The sequence below is a fragment of the Ylistrum balloti genome, unplaced genomic scaffold (genome assembly GCF_031769215.1).
Source record: "Ylistrum balloti isolate Yb309-2 unplaced genomic scaffold, AGI_CSIRO_Ybal_v1 Utg370240, whole genome shotgun sequence".
Taxonomy (NCBI): domain Eukaryota; kingdom Metazoa; phylum Mollusca; class Bivalvia; order Pectinida; family Pectinidae; genus Ylistrum; species Ylistrum balloti.
Window position 1 is genome coordinate 1132984 of NW_026782195.1, and position 22621 is coordinate 1155604.

Consider the following 22621-nt stretch of genomic DNA (forward strand, 5'->3'; position numbering starts at 1 on the left):
AAGACCGGTAAAACATGGTGGGTGATATAGGTGAAATGATAACTATAATACTATATATCTGTACACCGGACATTGGTGTCGACGACCCTTAAATATCCATTTTGAAATATCATTATTGAGAATTAGGTATTGGTTTTTGAAATCTGTTTCAGCCAGCGTGCGCAGCGTTACGGTGTTTTCTTGGACCTCATTCTGTGTTACACCACACAGAAGCAGACAACTGATTATTACTGTAATCGGTATGCTGGGTTTTCATTTACTGAGTACATACTCGAACCTTCATCCCTATGATGGCGATACTACATGGCTTCTAAGTTTGTATAAAGTACATGTGAACAGCTAGGCTGTGTGTTAGGACGCTGTGTGCTCTGCGATCCCGCCCTTATCAATGAAGACAGTTCTAGTGGCCTTAGCCATAGAGCCGGTATGGCAGTAACAGTGAGGGAAATACGAAAATCCCGATAGAGAGCTGAAGAGTAGAGCCACAAATACACACATTTCATTTTACTTAAATGAAACGACGATGCACACGGCCAACAAGTTGAGTGTATGATAGGCTGTAGAGTGGACCTTTAGGTTACGACAGACCACGTTATCCGCTCGTGAATATGAAGTCACCAGGAATACCGTTTATTTTGTCCTGTGTTGTGTTTTGGCACCATGTCATATTTGGAGAGTACCGCGAGTATGTGACAAGGCCAACCCTATACGGTACGATCCGGGGGGTCGTGACCAACCGCCTCGCGGGCGAGCACGTGGAACAATACTTGGGCGTGCCCTTCGCAGCCCCACCCAAACACAGCCTACGGTTTGAGGTATGTATGTCTGTAGCAATAGTAGTTCAATACGGTTACCGGTTGTCCATTTCACGAATGTTGTCAAACGCAGTAAAAGTTTGCAAATGCTATTTTACATTACAATTTATGTATAATGAAAAGTAAAGACATTAAGAAGTTTTCTTTAACCGATGAATGTCTGAACATTGCATTTTCAAACATCACATTATATCTCTGTGTTTTTGTGTAGCATTTTGGACAAATTATGAAAGAAACAAAACTTTGTAAACTGGGATCAAATACTTGACATCTATGGGTCTTTGCATCCTTCTATCGTGAATGATCTCGACCAGAGTTTTTTGTGGGTTTTAATATAGATAGCACTTGATAACAACTTCAAGTTACCTTTTTTGGTATTGCGCCTGAGCATTGCCAATTACAGAATTAGTTGTAAGCAATGCCAGTCTACTGCCATGATTACCTTAAGATAATTTCTGGTTATAACTGAAGGGTATGGTGAAGGAAGTACCCATGACACCATCAACTTAATAGTACTATTTCCTTCGTATATGTTTTAAAAGATCCAACAACTCTTCACAAAGCAATTCGACCAGAACTATGCAATGCTTTCGAAAACATAAAAAAAAAATCATTTATCCAGCTACACATTTATCCTGATTTTTCTTACTTCACAATGGACCAGTGCAAAATTTACTGGTTAGATTTTTTTTTTCTAATTTACCATTTTCGATGAAAGTTGAACTTTTATAATAAAATTACCAGATTGCATTGTAAACGAAAAGGACACGTGTAACAATGAAAGCCAGCATTGGTTTTAGTAATTTGAAAATCAATTTAGAGCTCGGCGAAATCAATCGGGCTAACATGCTTTCCTATAATGCATCATATTATCAGGTATGTATTTAAAAAAGACCCTCTCAGAATACTTAAAACCTCCTTCAAACTAGCACCTTTACATTTCGGCTGGTTTGATTTTCATAACTAGTCTCTCCTTCTACATTTTCTCGAATCTCACTCGAATCTTAGAAGGTAGTGCGGATCTTTTTGTTATTCAATATGTACTTCATCACATCTATTACTAAATCTATATATGAATGTGCAGTTAACTTGTGTTTCTTTGGTACAATCTTCTGAAAGAAGTACAATGTGTCTTTATGTCTGCAAAAATAACTTTGTATACATTTTCGTTGGGCACTGTTGATAAAACTGCATTTGCGTCATTACAATTATGCGGCGAGCCATCCGCTGATTGTACATGTTATATTTGTTATTATGATATTATTTATAGCTTTATAGATTTAACGCTACATTATTTACAGCTTTATAGATTTATCGCTACATTATTTACAGCTTTATAGATTTATCGCTACATTATTTATAGCTTTACAGATTTATCGCTACATTATTTACAGCTTTACAGATTTATCGCTACATTATTTACAGCTTTATAGATTTATCGCTACATTATTTATAGCTTTACAGATTTATCGCTACATTATTTACAGCTTTATAGATTTATCGCTACATTATTTATAGCTTTATAGATTTATCGCTACATTATTTACAGCTTTATATATTTATCGCTACATTATTTACAGCTTTACAGATTCATCGCTACATTATTTACAGCTTTACAGATTTATCGCTACATTAGTTATAACTTTACAGATTTATCGCTACATTATCTATAACTTTACTGATTTTTCGCTATATCCTTTATAACTTTACATATTTATCGCTACATTATTTATAGCTTTACAGATTTATCGCTACATTATTTACAGCTTTATAGATTTATCGCTACATTATTTACAGCTTTATAGATTTATCGCTACATTATTTATAGCTTTACAGATTTATCGCTACATTATTTACAGCTTTACAGATTTATCGCTACATTATTTACAGCTTTACAGATTTATCGCTACATTATTTACAGCTTTACAGATTTATCGCTACATTATCTATAACTTTACTGATTTTTCGCTACATTAGTTATAACTTTACATATTTATCGCTACATTATTTACAGCTTTATATATTTATATACAGCTACATTATTTAAGCTTTATAGATTTATTACAGCTTTACAGATTTATCGCTACATTATTTACAGCTTTACAGATTTATCGCTACATTAGTTATAACTTTACAGATTTATCGCTATATCATTGATAGGTTCAAAGATTTATCGCCACCTTATTTATAACTTTAAATATTTAACGCTATGATATTTAAAGCATTACGGATTTATTGCTAGATAATCTATAGCTTTGGAGATTATCGCTATATCATTTATAACTTTACAGATTGATCGCTATATTATGTAAAGCATTTCAGATTTGTTGCTAGATAATCTATAACTTCGGAGATTATCGCTATATCATTTATAACTTTACATATCTATCGCTACATTATTTATAGCTTTACAGATTTTTCGCTTTAGTATTTCGTCAATTAAAACTAAATAGATACTAAAGATTATTGTTGAAGATTCTACACAATATACATCAGTATAAGTATCTGTCTATACCTTATTCTGCAATACGTATCGCACAATATTATCAAATGTGAAAATGAAATTGTATCATTACTCCCACCGGACTAGTTTATTACATTTAAATACGTCTGTACTGTTTGGTAATTTCTTCGTTCCTTACCTATTCGGGGGAGAACGAGTTTGATTACTCTGCCAGCAATGAGAAGCCTCGGAGATGAACATAAGTGTGATAGAAATACAAGTATTGAGAACTGATTCCAGTAAGCATTCATATGGCCCATGATTACAGGAAAACTTTACACAGAGCGCAATTACAAAAAATCTGAGTGTAAGAGTCAACAAATGCACAAGTTGCGGGTAATCTATATATTTTGAAAAGTGTATTTTAGAATGGAATAGACATCAGATAACAGAATAAAGATACCTTGAGTTGAAGAAAAAGTCAGATGTACTTGTGCGATGTGCTCAAGTAACCGGCATAGAGGCGTGGTATATGGTATATAACAGCCATAGTGCTCATGGTATATGGTTAAGTTTGTATAACCGGGGACCAGACATGATATTCCTGGTACATGGTTAAGTTTGTATAACCGGGGACCAGACATGCTATTCCTGGTACATGGTTAAGTTTGTATAACCGGGGACCAGACATGATATACCTGGTATAAGGTTAAATTTGTATAACCGGAGACCAGACATGATATCCTGGTATAAGGTTAAGTTTGTATAACCGGAGACCAGACATGATATTCCAGGTATATGGTTAAGTTTGTATAACCGAGGACCAGACATGATATTCCAGGTATATGGTTAAGTTTGTATAACCGGGGACCAGACGTGATATACCTGGTATAAGGTTAAATTTGTATAACCGGAGACCAGACATGATATCCTGGTATAAGGTTAAGTTTGTATAACCGAGGACCAGACATGATATTCCAGGTATATGGTTAAGTTTGTATAACCGAGGACCAGACATGATATTCCAGGTATATGGTTAAGTTTGTATAACCGAGGACCAGATATGATATACCTGGTATAAGGTTAAGTTTCTATAACCGGGGACCAGACATGTATAATGGGGAACCAGACATGGTATTCCAGGTATATGGTTAAGTTTGTATAACCGAGGACCAGATATGATATACCTGGTATAAGGTTAAGTTTCTATAATCGGGGACCAGACATGGTATTCCAGGTATATGGTTAAGTTTGTATAACCGGGGACCAGACATGATATTCCAGGTATAAGGTTAAGTTTCTATAACCGGGGACCAGACATGTATAATCGGGGACCAGACATGGTATTCCAGGTATATGGTTAACTTTGTATGTACCCGGGAGAGTTACTGATTTGACACATTTCGTGCGTTTAGGCGATAGTCTTCGTGTATACAGATAGATGATGCTTTACTCACGGTCATATATGTTATAATTATTTTTATTATCGTGTCGTCTTTCTTCCATCTTTTCGGCCAGTATTTGAAATATTTTGTACTAATTAGAAAGTTCAATAAGGCAATTATTGCGATCTGCCTACCAGTATATAATACTACATGATAGATTGGTTATCTTAGAGAAAACGATCCGCCATCTATTATTATCACTAATCTTTATTCTCCTCTGCGGGGATTAGGTTACAATAAGTATGATAAAAACACTATAGAATTAAACTTAATAATGATAGATAGATAATCATAGACTGAGTCAGTTTAGTGGAATCCTGCCTGGTAGCGTCTCGATTCATGACGTCATATTAACAGAATAGGTAAACATGAGGTGTTTGTCTTAGGAACATCACATACTGAAGATGGTGTGATTTTGCACGTGCAGGATATCCGCACCAAGTACGGTTCTGAGAAATTCTTCATTTGTCATAGATACATTCAATTCTAAATTTCCCCGGCACTTCAATCAGGCGCCATTTCATCATATTGCAGTGTGACATCACTCAGTTCAGGATGACAGAGGTGACATTGTGATGGTGTGATGAATTTATTGACAGAATGTACGCTTTTGTTCTGTTTAACGTTCGTTGGTATCTAGATGAGTTATAATATCAGATCTCTTTCATCAGACACTTAAACTGGAGGTCACAGTTATTGTTTCTTATCTAAACATTTTTTCGTGTCGGCCATGGCCACACCTTGGGCATGCAGACCGAAATATGTGACAACACTGACACAAAACGGTAATGATCCAAAGAAAGCGCCTGGTATCTCTTCATGATAGATTATCCGGGTTGGCATTAAGTCTACGACAACGGGGAAGAAATGATTGAATAGACGATAGTCAGGGAGAATTAGTTTAAAGACGACGGTATGAGAAGAGATGTGTCCTCCCCAGGTAATTGGACAGGTAAGGTTGTAAGAAGATCCGAGTTTAGATAACAAGAATAGTTTCCTAACTGACTCAAGACGATCTTGACTTTTTGTCTCCTTGGATACCGATGTTTGATTTGATGATATAAAGTTCTAAAGCAATCGTGTTAGGTTAATATACAACTGAAGACAATGTAGAGAACTTCTTTCCAAAAGATTTTTTTTCTATAAACGACAAGCAAATTTTTAAGCATTCCATGTTTTAAAAAAAACAACGAAAATTGCAACATGCCAACAGATTCTTAATTTAAACTCAAAGTCGATTCAACTAGGTTAAATATGAACTAAAGAACTTCAAAAAGTGAAAAAAGAATAAGACAGGAAAAGGGTTTCGGTTCGTTTTTATATAGTAGAAATAGCAGGAAATATATGATAACCCTGCAGATAACATGTATTGAAACCGAGGCGTTCATTTACTATCATATATTGCAGCTCACCTACAAACACCATGTATAACTTGCTAATACATAGACCACGATACAAGATATCGCAGTGGTAGTACTTAATTCAAGTAGAAACACTAATGCGGCGGGTGATAGTCTAACTCAAGGACATGCTTGGATAAAATGGTTTTCCACTATAGATTTGTCAAGAGCTTACAGAATAACGATCACTTCATACACCATTTTCTGTAAATGCGCGTACAACACATGGTCCTGTTTAGACGGAAGAGGAAAAACATAGATGTATGTATATCATATATAAACACTTACAGTTCAAATACCGTTATGTTATCATTAACGTTATACCATGTGGTCGATTTTTCAGCTTGTGTGTGATTTAGATCTTCTAATCGCTGTTAACCGTGTGATTTATATATTGCTAACATCCCTTTTAACCCCAACGTAGAAATAACAATGCTTTAAAAATCTACGCCAGCGGTAGAGGAAGGGACTTTTCATCATAACAATAGCGCTCACATGTTTTCTCAGAGCGCTGTTTACAATTACCTACATGCACGGATCTAAGAAAACAGAGATAAAGAAACACGAGAAATAAAGAAGATACAAATGGACACGTGTTTTAACAAGCACTTGAAGTCCAACGGCTTCCAGTTGAAAGTCAAATGCAAATATGAGATGAGTTTGATATCATTGATTGATCTGTTTACAACATTGGAACATGAAAACAGCGTTAAAACGACGCTGATCTTGAATGCTAGAGCGTGTGTGCGTTTGATAGTCAGAGCGATACGTCCATCTACCGCAAACATACTCGAGACGTTGCTTGACAACGTAGACATGGATAGAATAGTATAATATTATTTCATGCGTTTGGGTGTCGGATATTCCATCCGAGGGGTCACAAAATGTCGTAAAATCTGAGACTTTGTCGAGGGTTTTAGAATATTTTGTGATCTCGAGGATGAAATATCTTATCCTCTACCCCGGCATAAGAGTATTTTTCGCTCATTTTTCGTTCTAAAATATTGGGCAAATAGCTTCAAACGTCGACAATATATAACAAAGGACGCCATATTACACAAAAATCATATTTTCAATTTTTGTTTTATTGATAAATTGACACGTGCATGCCTGTAGTGCTTGGGTGGGTATGTAATACAAGAAATGCGGACCTGGGTGTATTTCCCTGGAAAGACCAGTATTACACAGGTAGAAATGAGAGAAAAAAAAACAGTAGAAAAATGCTACGAAATAGCAAAGATGTGTTACCCTGAAAAAAAAGGTTTTTCTTGATCTGGACACTGTCTTTCACGTCGCATATTAATATTCACGAATCTTTCCACGCCTTCAGTGTACGGTTAGGATTTACAACCAATCAGCGTCCTGAAAATATGGCTTCTTTTTCTCTTGTCATTTTCATAGAGTAACTTTACGTAGTATGAAGTGATTATTGTAATATATTAGAATATCGACAATTACAACGTAAAACTCTGGTATTCCAGACCCATTGTTTCTGTCTACCGTAGTTCTCTACAATAGCTGTGTGATTAGCTTCATGGCCTATCACAAGTCGTACGTAAAACAGTTTACCTTCTCTTAGCAAACGTATTGGTATGTTGCCATGTGTATGTCCGTAACATCATTGAGCGGCATGGAATCTGTCAGTTTTTACAACGTTTACTAGAAAGTGCTGACCTAGTAGTAAAAAAATGTTAAACCTCATTTATGTTTACATAACACCGATTTACATCACGTTACCAAGCACAGGAATATATTATACTTTAATGATACATTTCTGATGTCATTTATTCTCCTACTGGCAATAGATGTTAAGTAATGTGTGTTGGCAACGCTCACTCTCTCATTGAAGCAGTACCTTGTTGCTTGACACTCTGAAATTTGGCGCCGGTTTAATGCGAGATTTCGTGTTGCCACATTGATCAGCGCAAGGATATATAATATAAATGATATTATGACGCTGAAAATGTCGATCTCAAATTTAGAACCAACAGGTAAAAAGTGAAAAAAAACATTTTGTAAGAGTCTGATGTTATCGCAACAGCTCGAACTATATCAATAGCCAGAGTTCAGAATGAAAAGAAAGACAAAAAAAAGAAAAGAAATGATAATGATAGCAGAGAGCGAGACAAAAGTCCTCGTATGCAGTATTTATCTTACTAATCAGTAAAGTTTGAAATTAGAACCCAGAAAGGAAAAAGTTACAAACTTGATTCATTCTGAGGATAAATTTTTAAATGTGCTACACTCTGAGGGTACGTTTACGAAGATGACATATTATAAGAGTAAATTTATAAACATTACATTCTGACAAAAATTTGCAAACGTTTTACATTACGAGTGCAGTTGCTATTGTAAAGGACGCGTTTTGTACCTGGACGCGCATGTCACCTTACCGCTGGGGGATTTCCTTTCGTCTCGGTGGTAGTGTTCAACATGGAAGTCTGGATTCATCGATTCCTTCCCTAGTGAAAGTTTTTTTTTCATTATCTACTTGCTTCCGGTTACACTTATAACATTTATCATGAAATCGTTAACAAACAGTCCAGAACGTCGGTATAAAAATCAATAAAAGATAACTTCTCTTCTCTTTCGTTCCTCGTCGATAAAATAAACCAGTCGCGGGGAAAAAGGGTCAAATTTTGTATCATTTTAATCAAGATAAAACATTTCAACACTAGAATCCCATCATGTTGTATTTACTTTACACAAACGCGACCCGGAAGCATGATTATTATGTCGTTCATATATTGTTGGCAATATTTATATCAAGAATTTTTTTACAGACCTCTGGTCATGCTGCCTTTAGTTATAGGAATGATTATGACCATAACACCAAACAATGTACAAAACCAATGTTAAATTTATCGATATTTTTCCATATTATCAGACCACAAAATCGGTTGAGAACGTGCCTCTCTTCAAACAAACTGCAACATCATCACATATAGACGCGTTGGCTCTTTTGTTGTGTTTAGATGGATCACAATCCAGTGAAGCAGTGGTGACTATTTTTCGTGAATGGTTCTTTCCCGTTAAGCGTGTTTTTTTTCTTTGAGTCAACGGAAATAAAACCGTCCTTTTATATTCCGTCCGTAATGCGCACGCTTCAGTATAGCAAAACAAGCTGTTGTAGCAGAATGGTAGAATGCAGCTGACCCAGGTAAACATGTATCTATAACTAGGTCACATGTAACTTGTCAGTGATATGGAATGCAGAAATAAACTGTCTTGACGTATGAATAAATGCGAAACATGATAATCAACCGGAAGTGACTGCTATGCGAGTTCCGGCTTATCACAACACGAAATAGTGTGACCATTGACAATCTGGAACATACACTGGCGTTTTTTTTTTCAAAAATGTAATACACTCTAGAATGCTTCACATGCTATCACAGAGTGAGATGAAACATTCCTGACTGAATCAGATACCCCTTTGCAAGGCGTTAACACCGAGTAAATAGATTCGTGTCCATCCCAGAATGCCGAGTGTCCTTGGAACATGCCCACGTGTTAGAGAAGCAAGGTAACTGACAGGGAAAAAACTGACTGCGAGTGACAAATACATTAGCGTCAGCCGTAGTAATAACGCCTGGGCATTTCTCCAGAAAAAAACTTCTACCCATAAAACAAATAGTGTTAAAATTAGGACCCATGCGGTCGTCTATTTGATAATATCTACAAATTGAAGGTGATAGAACGCGCAGTTGTTCGCTGTTACTACCAATATTATACAGTCTATCTACCAAAAGTACATCGTGGAGAATCAACAACGTTTCACGGCGACCTATATGCAGGTCAAAAAGTGCATTTTTTCTTCAGCATACCTACACATCTTGCTTGAATATTTGAGGCTAAGACCGCAGTTCAACGCAAGGCATTACACATCATTTCAAAATGATCAACTGATTTTACAATTTTGAATGTTAAGGTATTTGGATACTGCATTAAAGCGTATTCTAATTATTCCACAGTAAATCACTGGTACCTCCTTACTGCAATTAAAGCAAGTCTGGCATGTATGACATTGCACAACCCAAGGCAGAAAAACGTCGAGAAATTGTGTCCATTTCCAGGATTTTCTACATACCATCATTGCTGTGCACTGTGCAGTTGTATTCGACCGGGTAATATACTAAGTCATTACTATTACTCAACATCCGGGTCTGTATGTTTTCGTTAGCAGTAGGCCCCGCTCCTTCTTCTACCATCCCCCCTCCCCCCTCCCCCCCCCCAAAAAAAGAAAGGTAATTGAAGAAATAAAGATATATGCAAATGTATTATTATTTTTCATTATATTGAAAATATCTTAATTTTTGTTTTCCCCAATATTAGAAACTGTACCATTCGAATTCGACAAATAAAATATTTGAACCAATAATTCATTAAAGAAGATTGGAACTTTGATAAGTGCCATGCTTAGAAAAGATGGATAGAAAAAAAGAAACTCTGCTAAAACTGAATGAAAAAAATGCTACCAATTCCAAAAAAATAACGTCCAAGTTCACAAACTGTATATTTTGATTCAATGTACGCTTCACACTGATTCCGATAAATACATGATTTATTTTTGTCGGGATTTTGAATCTCCGTAATATAATGTATACTTCATTTAAAACTGAAGTGGACTGTATTTATTTTTAAAGTGAATAGGATTGTATTTTTTTTAATCTAGAACAAAATAATTGAATTCAAACGTATTAAACTAAAATGTTTACTTTTGGATTTCTAATCTTTTCCAGTTCTAATATACATTTCAAGTTTTCACTGCTTTGAATTTGATTGAAGTTCTCTATTTTTGACAACATATAAAGGATATATAAATATTTTTAGAGTTAAAGACAGGCCTGGTAGCACATTTTTCACTGAACGTCGAATTTCTAAGTAAACTATTAATGGAGCAGCCCTCCTGTTTGTCCGGTCCATGTTGAGAACCTGCTGAAAGGTAACTGTCCATCTCATTCAAGGACATTTTCCATACCACTACTAGTTTATTTCAGTGAGCTAATTTCCGGAAATTTGACCTAGTTTCCGTAGGACGCTATTTCCGGTACGAAATCGCTCGTCGTGCCCTTGGTTAAATCTTTTAAAGTGATTTACTGAACAAATCAGCGTGACAGTTGTAATCATCGGACATAGCTGACGATTAATAGATAAACTGAGACTCTGTATGTGGAATGTATACAACTCTAAACACCCTATTAGTAGGCAATGGACAACCTGTAGACGATTCACTGTTTACTTCTGAAGAATATATTAGCAACCATTATGAAAAAAAAAAGTGGGATTTGTCACTCAGAATAAACTATCAGTCACCCTAGGATAGCCCTTGGACAGTTCGCTTCTGTTATAAGTGTAATAAATATAACAGTTACCATCACACAGTCTGGACAGATCAATGCATTTCTGGAGGAGTCGTCGGACACGACCTCACAACACTCTTGTTAACTTTGTGTATGCTCTAGACAACGTACGGACAAGAACACTTCATAGTTTAAAGAAAAATTATACGAATTAAATAGGGAAAAGTAAGGGCAGATAACCGTGTATGTGATTCCATGTGTATCCAGCATTAAGTTTGTGGACAATTTACTGTGCCACTCTGTAACAAGACATTCCCATTAGTCTTGGTTACTCAGTACTATTATGATCATTCTAAACAGTAATTTGATTATCTAAACTCAAATTCAAGAAAACTAGAGGCAAAAATGAGCAAAGGGAAATATAGAAATTAAACTGTTGGTTTTATTGTTTTTTTCTTCAAAGATTTTGTTGCCTTTAGCAATGGTAGACATTGTCAACTTACTTTCGCGAGAATATTGGTAAATGCATTTTATCTACTTTTCTTTCTCTACTTCTATATAACATTGAAATATTTGCAAACCTTACTTCATTGTGATGACAAGGATATTCCGAAACTATTTCATAACGATGCGAGGCTTTGTTCTTTTGTTTTTGTTTTGTCTCCATTGCCGGTGTCCAGGTATGGTATGATGGTCTTTCTTACTATCAGTATAAAGACTTGCCATCTGAAAGCAATACAAAAATCAGTTTAAAATATATCAAAGTTTTGATAACTCGTACCGGGAGGTCGCTATCTATTAACTATTGAAAGAATAAAATCATCGTGTCACTGATTGACAGCAGAAAGAAACGAAACATCACCAATAAGTGTTGCTCATTTCAATCTTTTAAAGAAGCTAATCAAACACAAGTAGCAAAGAATAACATTAGATATCTTCAAACTGAAAATGAAACTTAATTACAGCTTTTATTTTTGAACTAACAACTGTTTATCTTTGTGGTTGCGTAAGTACCTTTTTTTCACCAAGTCCTTATATTAATAGGGAGGGTTTACATATTGCTGAATGCTCTGCAATCTTAACAGTGGCCTTGAGATGAAAATACCAACGAATCCTCTAAGGAAGGGTCCCCGAGCCTGAAAATTCAAGGCCTTGCTGGTTTTTCGGTATAATATATAACTTAGTTTATCCAGAGAGATTAAGAACGAAGTGAAAAACGTCAGCCTACACTCAAAAGTCCATGTTTGGTTGTCGAATTTCAGCTAAACTGACTTGGCCTACAAATCATTGAATATAATAATGCATAGATTAGAAATGAGCAATATATATAACAGTCCGAACAATGAATTCTAAAACTTTCATTAAACAGGTTGTAGTAACAGTCTTCATTGAACTAAATACTAGCAGCATTTTCGCCAACATGATGTCTTTTTAACTTTTCCTACCTTCACTGACGAGTTATTAAGGAACTAGTTGTATCTACTTAGGGGATAGTGTGCTTGTTTTTTATACATATAATGGAGATTCGATAATGAATTATGTTTTAACACTCGAACATGCTTATCACCATTCTTAAAAAAATTAAGTCTAAGAGCGTTGTGATCATCGTGATATAAAGGAAATTCAACAAAAACTAAGACATGATTGTAAGAAGATTATTGTAAACTCAAAATGCCATCGACCATAAAGAAAGTCTTTTATCATTATTATTGCCTGCGCAACTTTTCGCCAATCAAAACACTCCTTTTAACCAAAGATGACGTGGAAACTTTTCTAGTCAAGTGGTCGGTATATTCAGGTAAGGATGTAGATTGAGGCAGATTAAAAGGCTGCAAATGTTTCTCTGCGTGGATTATCTGTCTGAATTGATGCTCATATTGATTCCTGATGTGGACATACCTTAAATCCGCCATGACTATCTTTGAATTGTTAATTTAATTGTTTACTAAAGTAGATCGATAAAGCAATGGACATCGGGGAGAGACATCGACAAAAGATCATGATGGGGTACGTTTCTTTCAAATACAGATAGGGATTTATATATTGTCTTCTATATTATTATCCAATAAAGGTAGGAGACAATACCAAGTAATTTTATTAAGTTGTAATATTATAACTGAAGTTGATCCCGGGATTGAGAAGTTTACCTTTAGTATCGATTAGGCACATTGTATCGTCTATATCCACATTCTGACATTACCGACAAACTCGAAGCAGAGAAAATTCGATCGGAACATGTTACAAAAATATCATCGTTTCTCCATTTCATATTTTCGTGACATATCTTAGCATGTCGTCATACTAAACTTCTCCACTGCCAAATTCATGTCAATCATCTGCCTCAAGGATAAGATGGCCACCATTTTTGGGCAACTGTCAGAATTCATGAGTATGTCGGCGATGAGATCGATCATGTAATTATCCAATAAAAAGAAGTGTTACATAACCGTAATTTTTTTAATATTCCGCATACACAACTATTGTCTTAATCTCTCCCAGAGTGCATTGCGATACCCAATAACACATCTTTTCAAGATTCTTGAAAAACGTATTTGTGTAAAATGTTGAAGAATGTTTTTTTATTTTTTTTTATTTTGGATTATTCTTTGGAAAATAAATGTTTGTTCATCTCGAAAATGACTACATTAGTTTATAAACGTCATGGATTATATCGCAGTAAATGAATTTTGGGTAAACATCACCAACCGTCATGTTAACATTTTGTACTTTCACTTTTCAATTGCCGACGTGTTCTCGAGATACATTAGGATATACTGTGATAGCAGTGACAATTTAGGCTAATTCGTCTACAGTATTGACACATAACCTCTCAAAAAGTCCAAATGCTGTTTATTTTAGGTGATCGGTGCCATACAAAACAGTCTACAGCTATGTCCTTCGTTCAAGTTGACCTCGCGGTCAGGGTCAAAGTTTGACGTCGTGTAAAACTATGGCGGCATTCCTGAAAACACCAACGAATAACACAGCTGTAGACTGTTTTGTATGTCATAGATCAGAGCGAAATACAACATTTGGGTTATCTGAAATGTGTCAGTTATCACCGATGTTACAGTATATTACAATTTATCGCAAGAACACGTCGGTAGTTGAAAAGTGACGGTTGGTGATTATTACTAAAATTTAATCTTCCGCGATATAATCCATGATGTTTATAACCATATAAATTAATGTAGCCATTTTCCAGATGAACAAACATCAATTTTCAAACAGAAAAAGGATGATATACTTAAATTATTTGACACAAATACGTTTTTCAAGGTCCTTGAAATGGCGTGAGCAATTTAACAGTTATTGGGGTACCGCAGGAGGGATTGGTTGTCAGCGTAACGTCAAACTATCTGACGTCAAAGAGCGTGCTTATATTTCCCGAACTTTTTCTTAAAACCTGTTTATTTTATGTTTGGATCGGCTATTTTTCATCTGTGATTCCTTTTAATATATGATAAAAAAATATGGTTTTCTGTTTTATATATATATATGTATATTAAAACCATTAAATATCTTTTATATAATACCTTGCCTTCTCTACGTTACTGAATTCAAATTTTAATCGCCCAAAACTCTAGAATTTGTCTACTTAATATGCATACCATAATATAGCATACATTTTATTCACGTTTGCTTTCGTCTGTTCCTGTCCTTTATCCGAGTTGTCTTTAATGTGCTTCCATTTGGCCTTTATTGACCATTTGACTGGCGCTGCCAGTTGTGTATTTATTTGTAGTTGACGGCTGTAACGTGTGGATGACGTGTGATCACATTTATTTGTGGGCATTTGATCGAAGACAGAATACACACCAGCATATTTATGTGAGGCCTGGACTGACGACATTCAGTAATTCTTCTGTCCTATCTGTTGGTTGTATTGATTGCACTGGACAGTTAACAAGGTCGGTCCCCAAACCAAAGCTTACTGATAAACGATCCGTGTTATACTCCACATTACCAGTCAGGACCAGCAAATTCTATGTAGCATCGTCGGGATACGAAAAATGACCTGTCTCAATATATATGGTGTTTTGTGTAGCTACTTTTTATTTATCAAGCTAAGCTTTCTAACATATTGTCAATAATCCTAATAATTTCGAAGCATTTTATAAGAAAACGTATCACCGAAAATCAGTGTTTTTACAAGTACCCGACCCTCTCAACTCAGATCAACTTGATGTATCTTACATAGACTCTACCAATGACATGGACACTTTACTTACTTCTCGTGTTAATTACTACCTCCATGCATTACTATAAAGCTTGCTGCAGACGCTGGACCTGTAACACCCTCTAAGTTTCGAGGCCTTGCTGCCAGAAAGTTCTCTTCAAATTTTTCTTTTATATATATAGATTTGAGATGAATTAGATTTATTGGTTTGAAATGTTTCTTGACAAGGAAAATGATGATATTAACCAGCATATATGTTAACCATGATATATTATATAGTTGTCTTCTTTCTGTGTGTACGACCATTTATATATGTATATAGTATAAGATAATCGTCTTCTTTTTTATGCATGTGATCTTGTATGACACAAAATTGTATTATTTATGACACAAATATCTTGTTTTAAGTAATCTAATTCGAAGAGTCAGGATGATATATAGTCGTGGTTCGTCCGTCGTGCGCCGTCCATTTAAAGTTCCACTTGTGGGATTGGCCTGAACGATATGATATTTTTTATAGATTCCTTTTAAATAATTCACTGTATAATTTAAGTACTGCATTGATACTTTTGATTGTGATAATTTTTTTTTAAATCAAGAAAATGCCAACACGGCAACATAATCAAAATCCAAACTCAAATTCCATAAAACTAGGGCAAAATATTAACAAAAGAAATATTTACGCGGAGATTCCTAAAAAAAAAGTACAAGGATAATAAAACCATGTGTTCTAGAAGCGTAAGCGTCCTCTGCTTCATCGACGACACCCGCCATGTACACCTTGGTCAATCCAAGTAAGCAGCGTTACGTTCTCAAATGAGAACAAGGTATACAACAACGGAACCAACAGGCAAACTAACAAATTTCATCAAAGTGCATCCTTTGAATCCCTGTGTTACGAGTTTGTCCGTCAGTTGACGACTTCTTGCAAGAAAATCGTGATAAGTCAGTATTCTACAAAGATATTAAAATTACGATACATAATGGTAGTATCATTACTTGAACATTTTTAGGTATAAAATGGCTATGCTATCATAAATATCTCAAATATGGAGATTTCCGTATCGCTAAAGACAAACTGACATTTACAATCACGTTATGACCTTCCATTAACTCCGTGTTAACCTGCGCTCTATTCATATGACGTCATTTTGACGCCATGTTGACCTATATACATGTCAACGTTTCGCACGTCGCCATGGACAACAGTTATTACAGCTTTACCGAAATAAGTCAGACGAATAGGATTTTTAGGAAGCTCTGGCAGTAAATTTATGATTTTTACATAACTGACGTCGTTGTGTGATCGATAAAATATTACATTCGTTCAAATTTCAGTCCACATTAATTAGTTAATACATGTCTGTTACATTTTATAATGACGTTCCACCCAGGAATACACACATTAATGCTATTGTTATACTTAAACTGTCATACATACTGTATTTTATACTGATGTGTCTGGCATTCATCATTTATAGTCTATTACGGTTAAAACTTGTACAGTTTTTAAAAACGTTAATAGGGAGAAAAGCGTCACACATAATCATACCATATTAAACTATAAAAGTATATATGTTTCAATATAAATCTCGCCATTACAGATATAATAGTTTTGGATTATTTTTGACGAATTTTCTTTGACATTTATCTCTCATGAATAAAACATTCAACTTCGACTTTAAGTTGCCAAAGTGTTTAAATATCAATCGCAGTTGATGCCATGAACATAACTCATCCACATAGGTATAAGTCATTTGTGTTTCCATCGTACAGTTGGATGGTTAACATTTATGGTGGACACAAGTCCCTGGGGGTAAACCGTATCCCTGCCACATCAAAGTTCTTGTGAATAGTGGCACTTTGCGGAGTGTTCACGTGTACCCGACATTCTCTGAAAGTTATCTAATACTGAAAATTTACGAAACTGAGTACAGCGCATCGCCGTGTTTATTTGTCAACATTCGTCTCGGTCGAATTGATCACGTGTATGGTGACTTTTAGTTAATTATTTGTTAGATGTTTTTTCTGATACTAAATTTGTGTTGAAAGATATTATTTACTTATTGGTATCATCATCTCATTTCTCATTTTTGGAAACGTTCCAATGCTTGGATTATACGTAGGCTAATTTTGTGGATATTGTCGACGATGTATATGGCGACACTTTCCCGGAACATCGCAATTATCCTCTCCGTTATTTTCCTGGACTTTCCTTATTTTTCTTATATTCATAGGAATAAAAGTCAGTTTCTGGAATAGAAAAAAGACTTTTTCGCTAGGTGTGGAGGGATGCAGGTTAATTAAAATTATCGAGAAGTTTCACGGTCGTCATTGCGATCCCGTTAACCGACCCTGTTCTCATGTTGAGAACATGACATTGCATGGCTTAACTATTTGGATCTGTATGGTGGGTAATGAAGTATAATGCGCTTAGCATCGATAAACATTTTACTTCATTCTTTTGTACCTTCTTTTTGTAGTTTCCGTCATATATTTAGACCTTTTTCGATAGGTTCTGGTTGTACACGATAAAAACATCGTTATTTTTTTCCTCTGTCTGCATAACCAACACTGAGGTACACTTAATTTACAATAAAACACGAGGTACTGATATCAGTCTCCTTTTGAGTGGGCGTGGGTAGGACGCAGTGTACACAAGTGCTAGATATACAAGATATTATAGACACAACAGAGAGGGATACATTGCAATGATTCGGTAAGGAAAGTGAAAATAGATCAACAACATTAATATTTCAATATAATAACTGTTCATTACACTCATTTATTTCCTTCTAAAACATCGGCATTATTCAGTGCTTTCTGGCGTGCCTCTAAATATGATAAATATGTGGTAAAGGACATCTTACTTCTGACCTTTAAAATCTTACCGCTGATGTTGTAATACCATCTGATGGTTCACGACCTTACGGATCTGCTAAAAAAACATGGTTGACATTTTGTTACGTTGTATAAGAACGAATTTCATAACAATGGGCATCAAATTAAGACTGCATAGTATAAGGACACGCGTACTGCCACCTACAATACACATGTACCGGAATTGCATTCCATTTTTTAAAATCCATTGTTATAGGTACAAAAATAATTGTTTGAAATAACCATTGAAATCATCCAACTATTGAATTACGTAATCATTGGATTAGGGTCATAAAATCAGTTCACGTATAGCAGCTGTTACAATGGCGCATGCACGATGACGTCACGAAAGGAAAAAGTAATGTAGTTTTATATTCCACGTTCGACTTAAAAGTATTTTCGTGAATTTTATCCTTGGTTGTTTACAAACCATCATCAAGTCACATTAGGAACAGAATACCGTGGTCGATAGGCAACGTTTTGATAAGAGCTTTTGTAATTGTGAGGTTCATTTCTTTAAGATAATCGCAACGCTATATTGGATAACTTTTATGAAAACCGACAGCATTTGTGACATAAACCTGCATGTTGATGTTTACATGATAACGATAGAAATATATAAATTTAGGTTTGTATCTGTCAGCTGAACATTTTAGACATTTTTCATCTAATGAGACGTGTATTCCATAGAAGATTTAGTGACATACCAACCAAAATGAATCTGGAATCATTGCACTCACGGGAGATGTCCCTGTTGTTATTTTAGGAAGTCGGAACTTTTTCGATTGACCAATCAAAGGTTGTGTTATATCGCGCTAAACCACAGAGCCACCGTTTTAACTCACTCCAGTTAATTGTTGTAATACAACACTAGCCACGATGACGTCATTATGAATTCTAAAATTTGTGTCAATATTTTGTTTGACACACTTCACGGGTTCAATGCCAATCTTATAATACAAATGTGAAAAAAATTAATGAAGTACATGTATTTATTATTATTAGCAGACATACGGCCTAGTTTGCTTACACAAATAAGAATTACCTCATGCTATATAGAGAAGTATTGATATCATCTATACTTTTTCTTAAACAAGGTTTTTAGCTGGCTCAGGCTGTTGTTTGAAAGATCATTCATCCTAAAATCTTTCAAAGTTGAGCGCAACATCTGCCAACAACGATGATGTTTTGTCGTTTAACACTAAGATATATAGACTATGTTGACGATATATCCATGGGTATTTGAATTCGAGGACACAGTAATATCTTCTAACCTCTATCTTAACTTTAAAATGATGACATTTTATTGCAAAGCTTATTATTTCAATGCTGTTTTTTCTGAATTTTCCAGTCCTTAATAGTAGTATTTCTGCATTCCGTACCTCATTTGTATGCTTATTCCGTTAAATATGATTTCCGGTTTTGATAACGTCTGCTGTAAGACGGTCATTCATCACTCAGACTATGAGACGGTGCTATGGTAACTATCATTTTGGAAAATGTTCTATTATTGAAAATGTCATACTTATGTTGTAATCCTGTAACTTTTTTACAACATTTCGCTACGATCTTTTTTTAATTTTTTTTTATACTGTAGTTATTTCCGTGTCGGTTTATATCATGGCCCTAATGTATCGTCCGCCGAGTTACTACAGTCATGTCTATACGCCGAAGCGCCATGAAGATTTATCTAATTGCTTTTAACCGATTGATTGATTCGGTAAGACTTTATTGATCTACCCGATGCCAGTAATAACTGGCGTGAGTAATTTTCAGGCTGACGTAATGCTAATTAAAGGTTTTATAGAGAAAAGATATAATCATGTCTGTCTTTCGACAGATATCGGTCATCGCCTGATAAACCATGAGATTGCCTACCGCGTTTCAGATGCGTTGTACGATTAAATAGAGTTTGTATAATGTTGTCTGTTTAGTTTGTCCACTACACGGCTCCCTTGTTATGCAGTGTACGTGTGTTTCATATCATTTACATTTTTAATATAATCTATTGTATTGAAAACCGATCATATTTAGTCATCTTAATGTACTTGATAACTCTCTGATAAAAACTTGTAAAATTACAAAATATTGTGTGATTATTAATATTTAATAAATTTGCTGTAGTCTTTTAACTGCAAATTATTTGGTTTTAACTTAACAAGGCAAGGCTACATGTACTCAATGATCGCTGAATTTTTATTTATTTATGACCATCATCGACATGTCAGAATAAAGTGTCTTGGTCAGTAATTAATATAGTCGTATAGCTATAAGTAACGTTACCATGGTAACATATGCAAACACGATAGGTAACGTATTTAAGTACAAGTTACGTCACCAAAGAAAAATGTAATATCACCATGGAAATTGATGTAGACACAGTAAGTGACGTATTTTGTAACGTCACCATGGAAACTTATGTAGACACAGTAATTGTATAACGACACCATAGAAACTGGTGTAGACACGGTAAGTAGCGTTTACTTTGACGTCACCATGGAAACTGATGTGGACAGTGTAAACAACGTTTGTGTAACGCCATCATGGGACTGGACATGTTAAGTAACGCTTTTGTCACGTCACTATGAAAACTGATGGAGACGCAATACATTCATTTATATGCGAATCCTCGCGAAACTTATATACAACTCTTATAAGTGTGTGTAAATATACAATGATTACTGATGTACTGTCGGCGGTAACCATGTTAACAAGCATGATAAGTATGTGGTAGGTTACCACAGAGACTAATATAACATGATAAGTATGTGGTTAGTTACCACAGAGACTGACATACTTCAGATTAATGACTTAAACACAACAGAAATTCGGTAACATAGATACAGATAAGCATATCTGAACAACACGACCAGACTGTATTTTTGACAGAAGAAAGGACTCGTCGGGAATTTCAATGATTGTTTAATGTTAATTTAATATCACATGTGAAGAGATCAGTTTACATATCGCTTGGTATGCTCGGCCCCTACAGATCCCCACAGACCCCATCATATCCAGCCATGTCCCCACAGGTCCCGACGTAACACCTTTAATCGACATGTAATCGTTTCGGGTCTACATCATTTGTTGCAGTGATCTTCCCAGAGGGTACTACAATCTGTCTGTCTACAGGCACTGCTGTAAATAAAGCAAACTAACAGGCATGAAAGTGTTTCATGTTGAAATGTTAAACAAGGTCAATGCTCCCGGACTGGAAACTGCATTTAGTATAGCTAGATTGTCATCTTAGCCTTTCCTTTATATCTTATCGCTAATGGTTTCTTTTGAGGTTACTAGACTTCAAGTTCAATTATCTTTTAATAAAATATTTCTTGGAAACAAACGCAGAAAATGCCGACATTTAAAATTATTGCCAAATATGTTGTTAATTTCATAGAAATTCCCATAAATCTGTTTTTTTTTTTCTGAACATATTTTTTTTTTCAAATCCTCAGATCTTTAAGATCACACGAATACTGGTACATGTACTTCCGTGTGTCTGCCTTATCATCGTTAGACCACACGTCCTCCTGGTTAATCGGTCCCTCGTGAGACGTGAAGGCCGTGTCGGTCAGTGATGACCAAAGGCTGGAAGTAGTCGAAGAAAGCCCTGCTTTGCATGTCTTATCGCTTTGCACTGAAACACGCGCATCCCTTATACAAATACGGAGCGATCAAAACATGTACAGGATTTAAACTAACAACAATAAACACATTTCCTCTGCCACATTGCCCTGGTCGAATCACCTCTTTGGTACATAAATCTGCAGTCGGTCAATTGTCTACGTAAGTGCAATATAAAAAAAATCTTACTAATTTCCGTACGAGACAAAATCCGATAGATGTCTTAAGAAGCCTATTAGGCTACAGAGGAGACACTAGTTTTGCATGAACTTACATTCTGCGCCGACAAAACAGGAAGGGAACAATGGTATTGTATTGTTATACAGGGAAATATGACCTTGTGCTGTTGTGTAGGATATTATGACATTGTAATATTGTGTAGAGAACTGAGACCTTGTAGTGTTCTGTACAGAACGATGACCTTGAACAGATGTAAAGGTCACTATGAACTTGTACAGTTTTTGAAGGGAAATATAACCTTGTATTTTTGTGAAGGGATCTATAGCCTTGCTGTGAAGGGAACTACAGAAT

At 35.3% G+C, this 22621-nt stretch overlaps 1 protein-coding gene across 1 annotated transcript in view; it reads left to right on the forward strand.

The window, feature by feature from the left end:
• The first annotated feature begins 603 nt into the window (after nt 1-603).
• LOC132552202 (pyrethroid hydrolase Ces2e-like) overlaps nt 604-22621 on the forward strand; it is a 56216-nt gene continuing 34198 nt past the window's right edge. The window contains exon 1 of the mRNA XM_060216351.1: nt 604-815. Coding sequence (XP_060072334.1) covers nt 609-815 — 207 coding nt within the window. The 5' untranslated portion in view covers nt 604-608. The remainder of the gene's footprint in view (nt 816-22621) is intronic.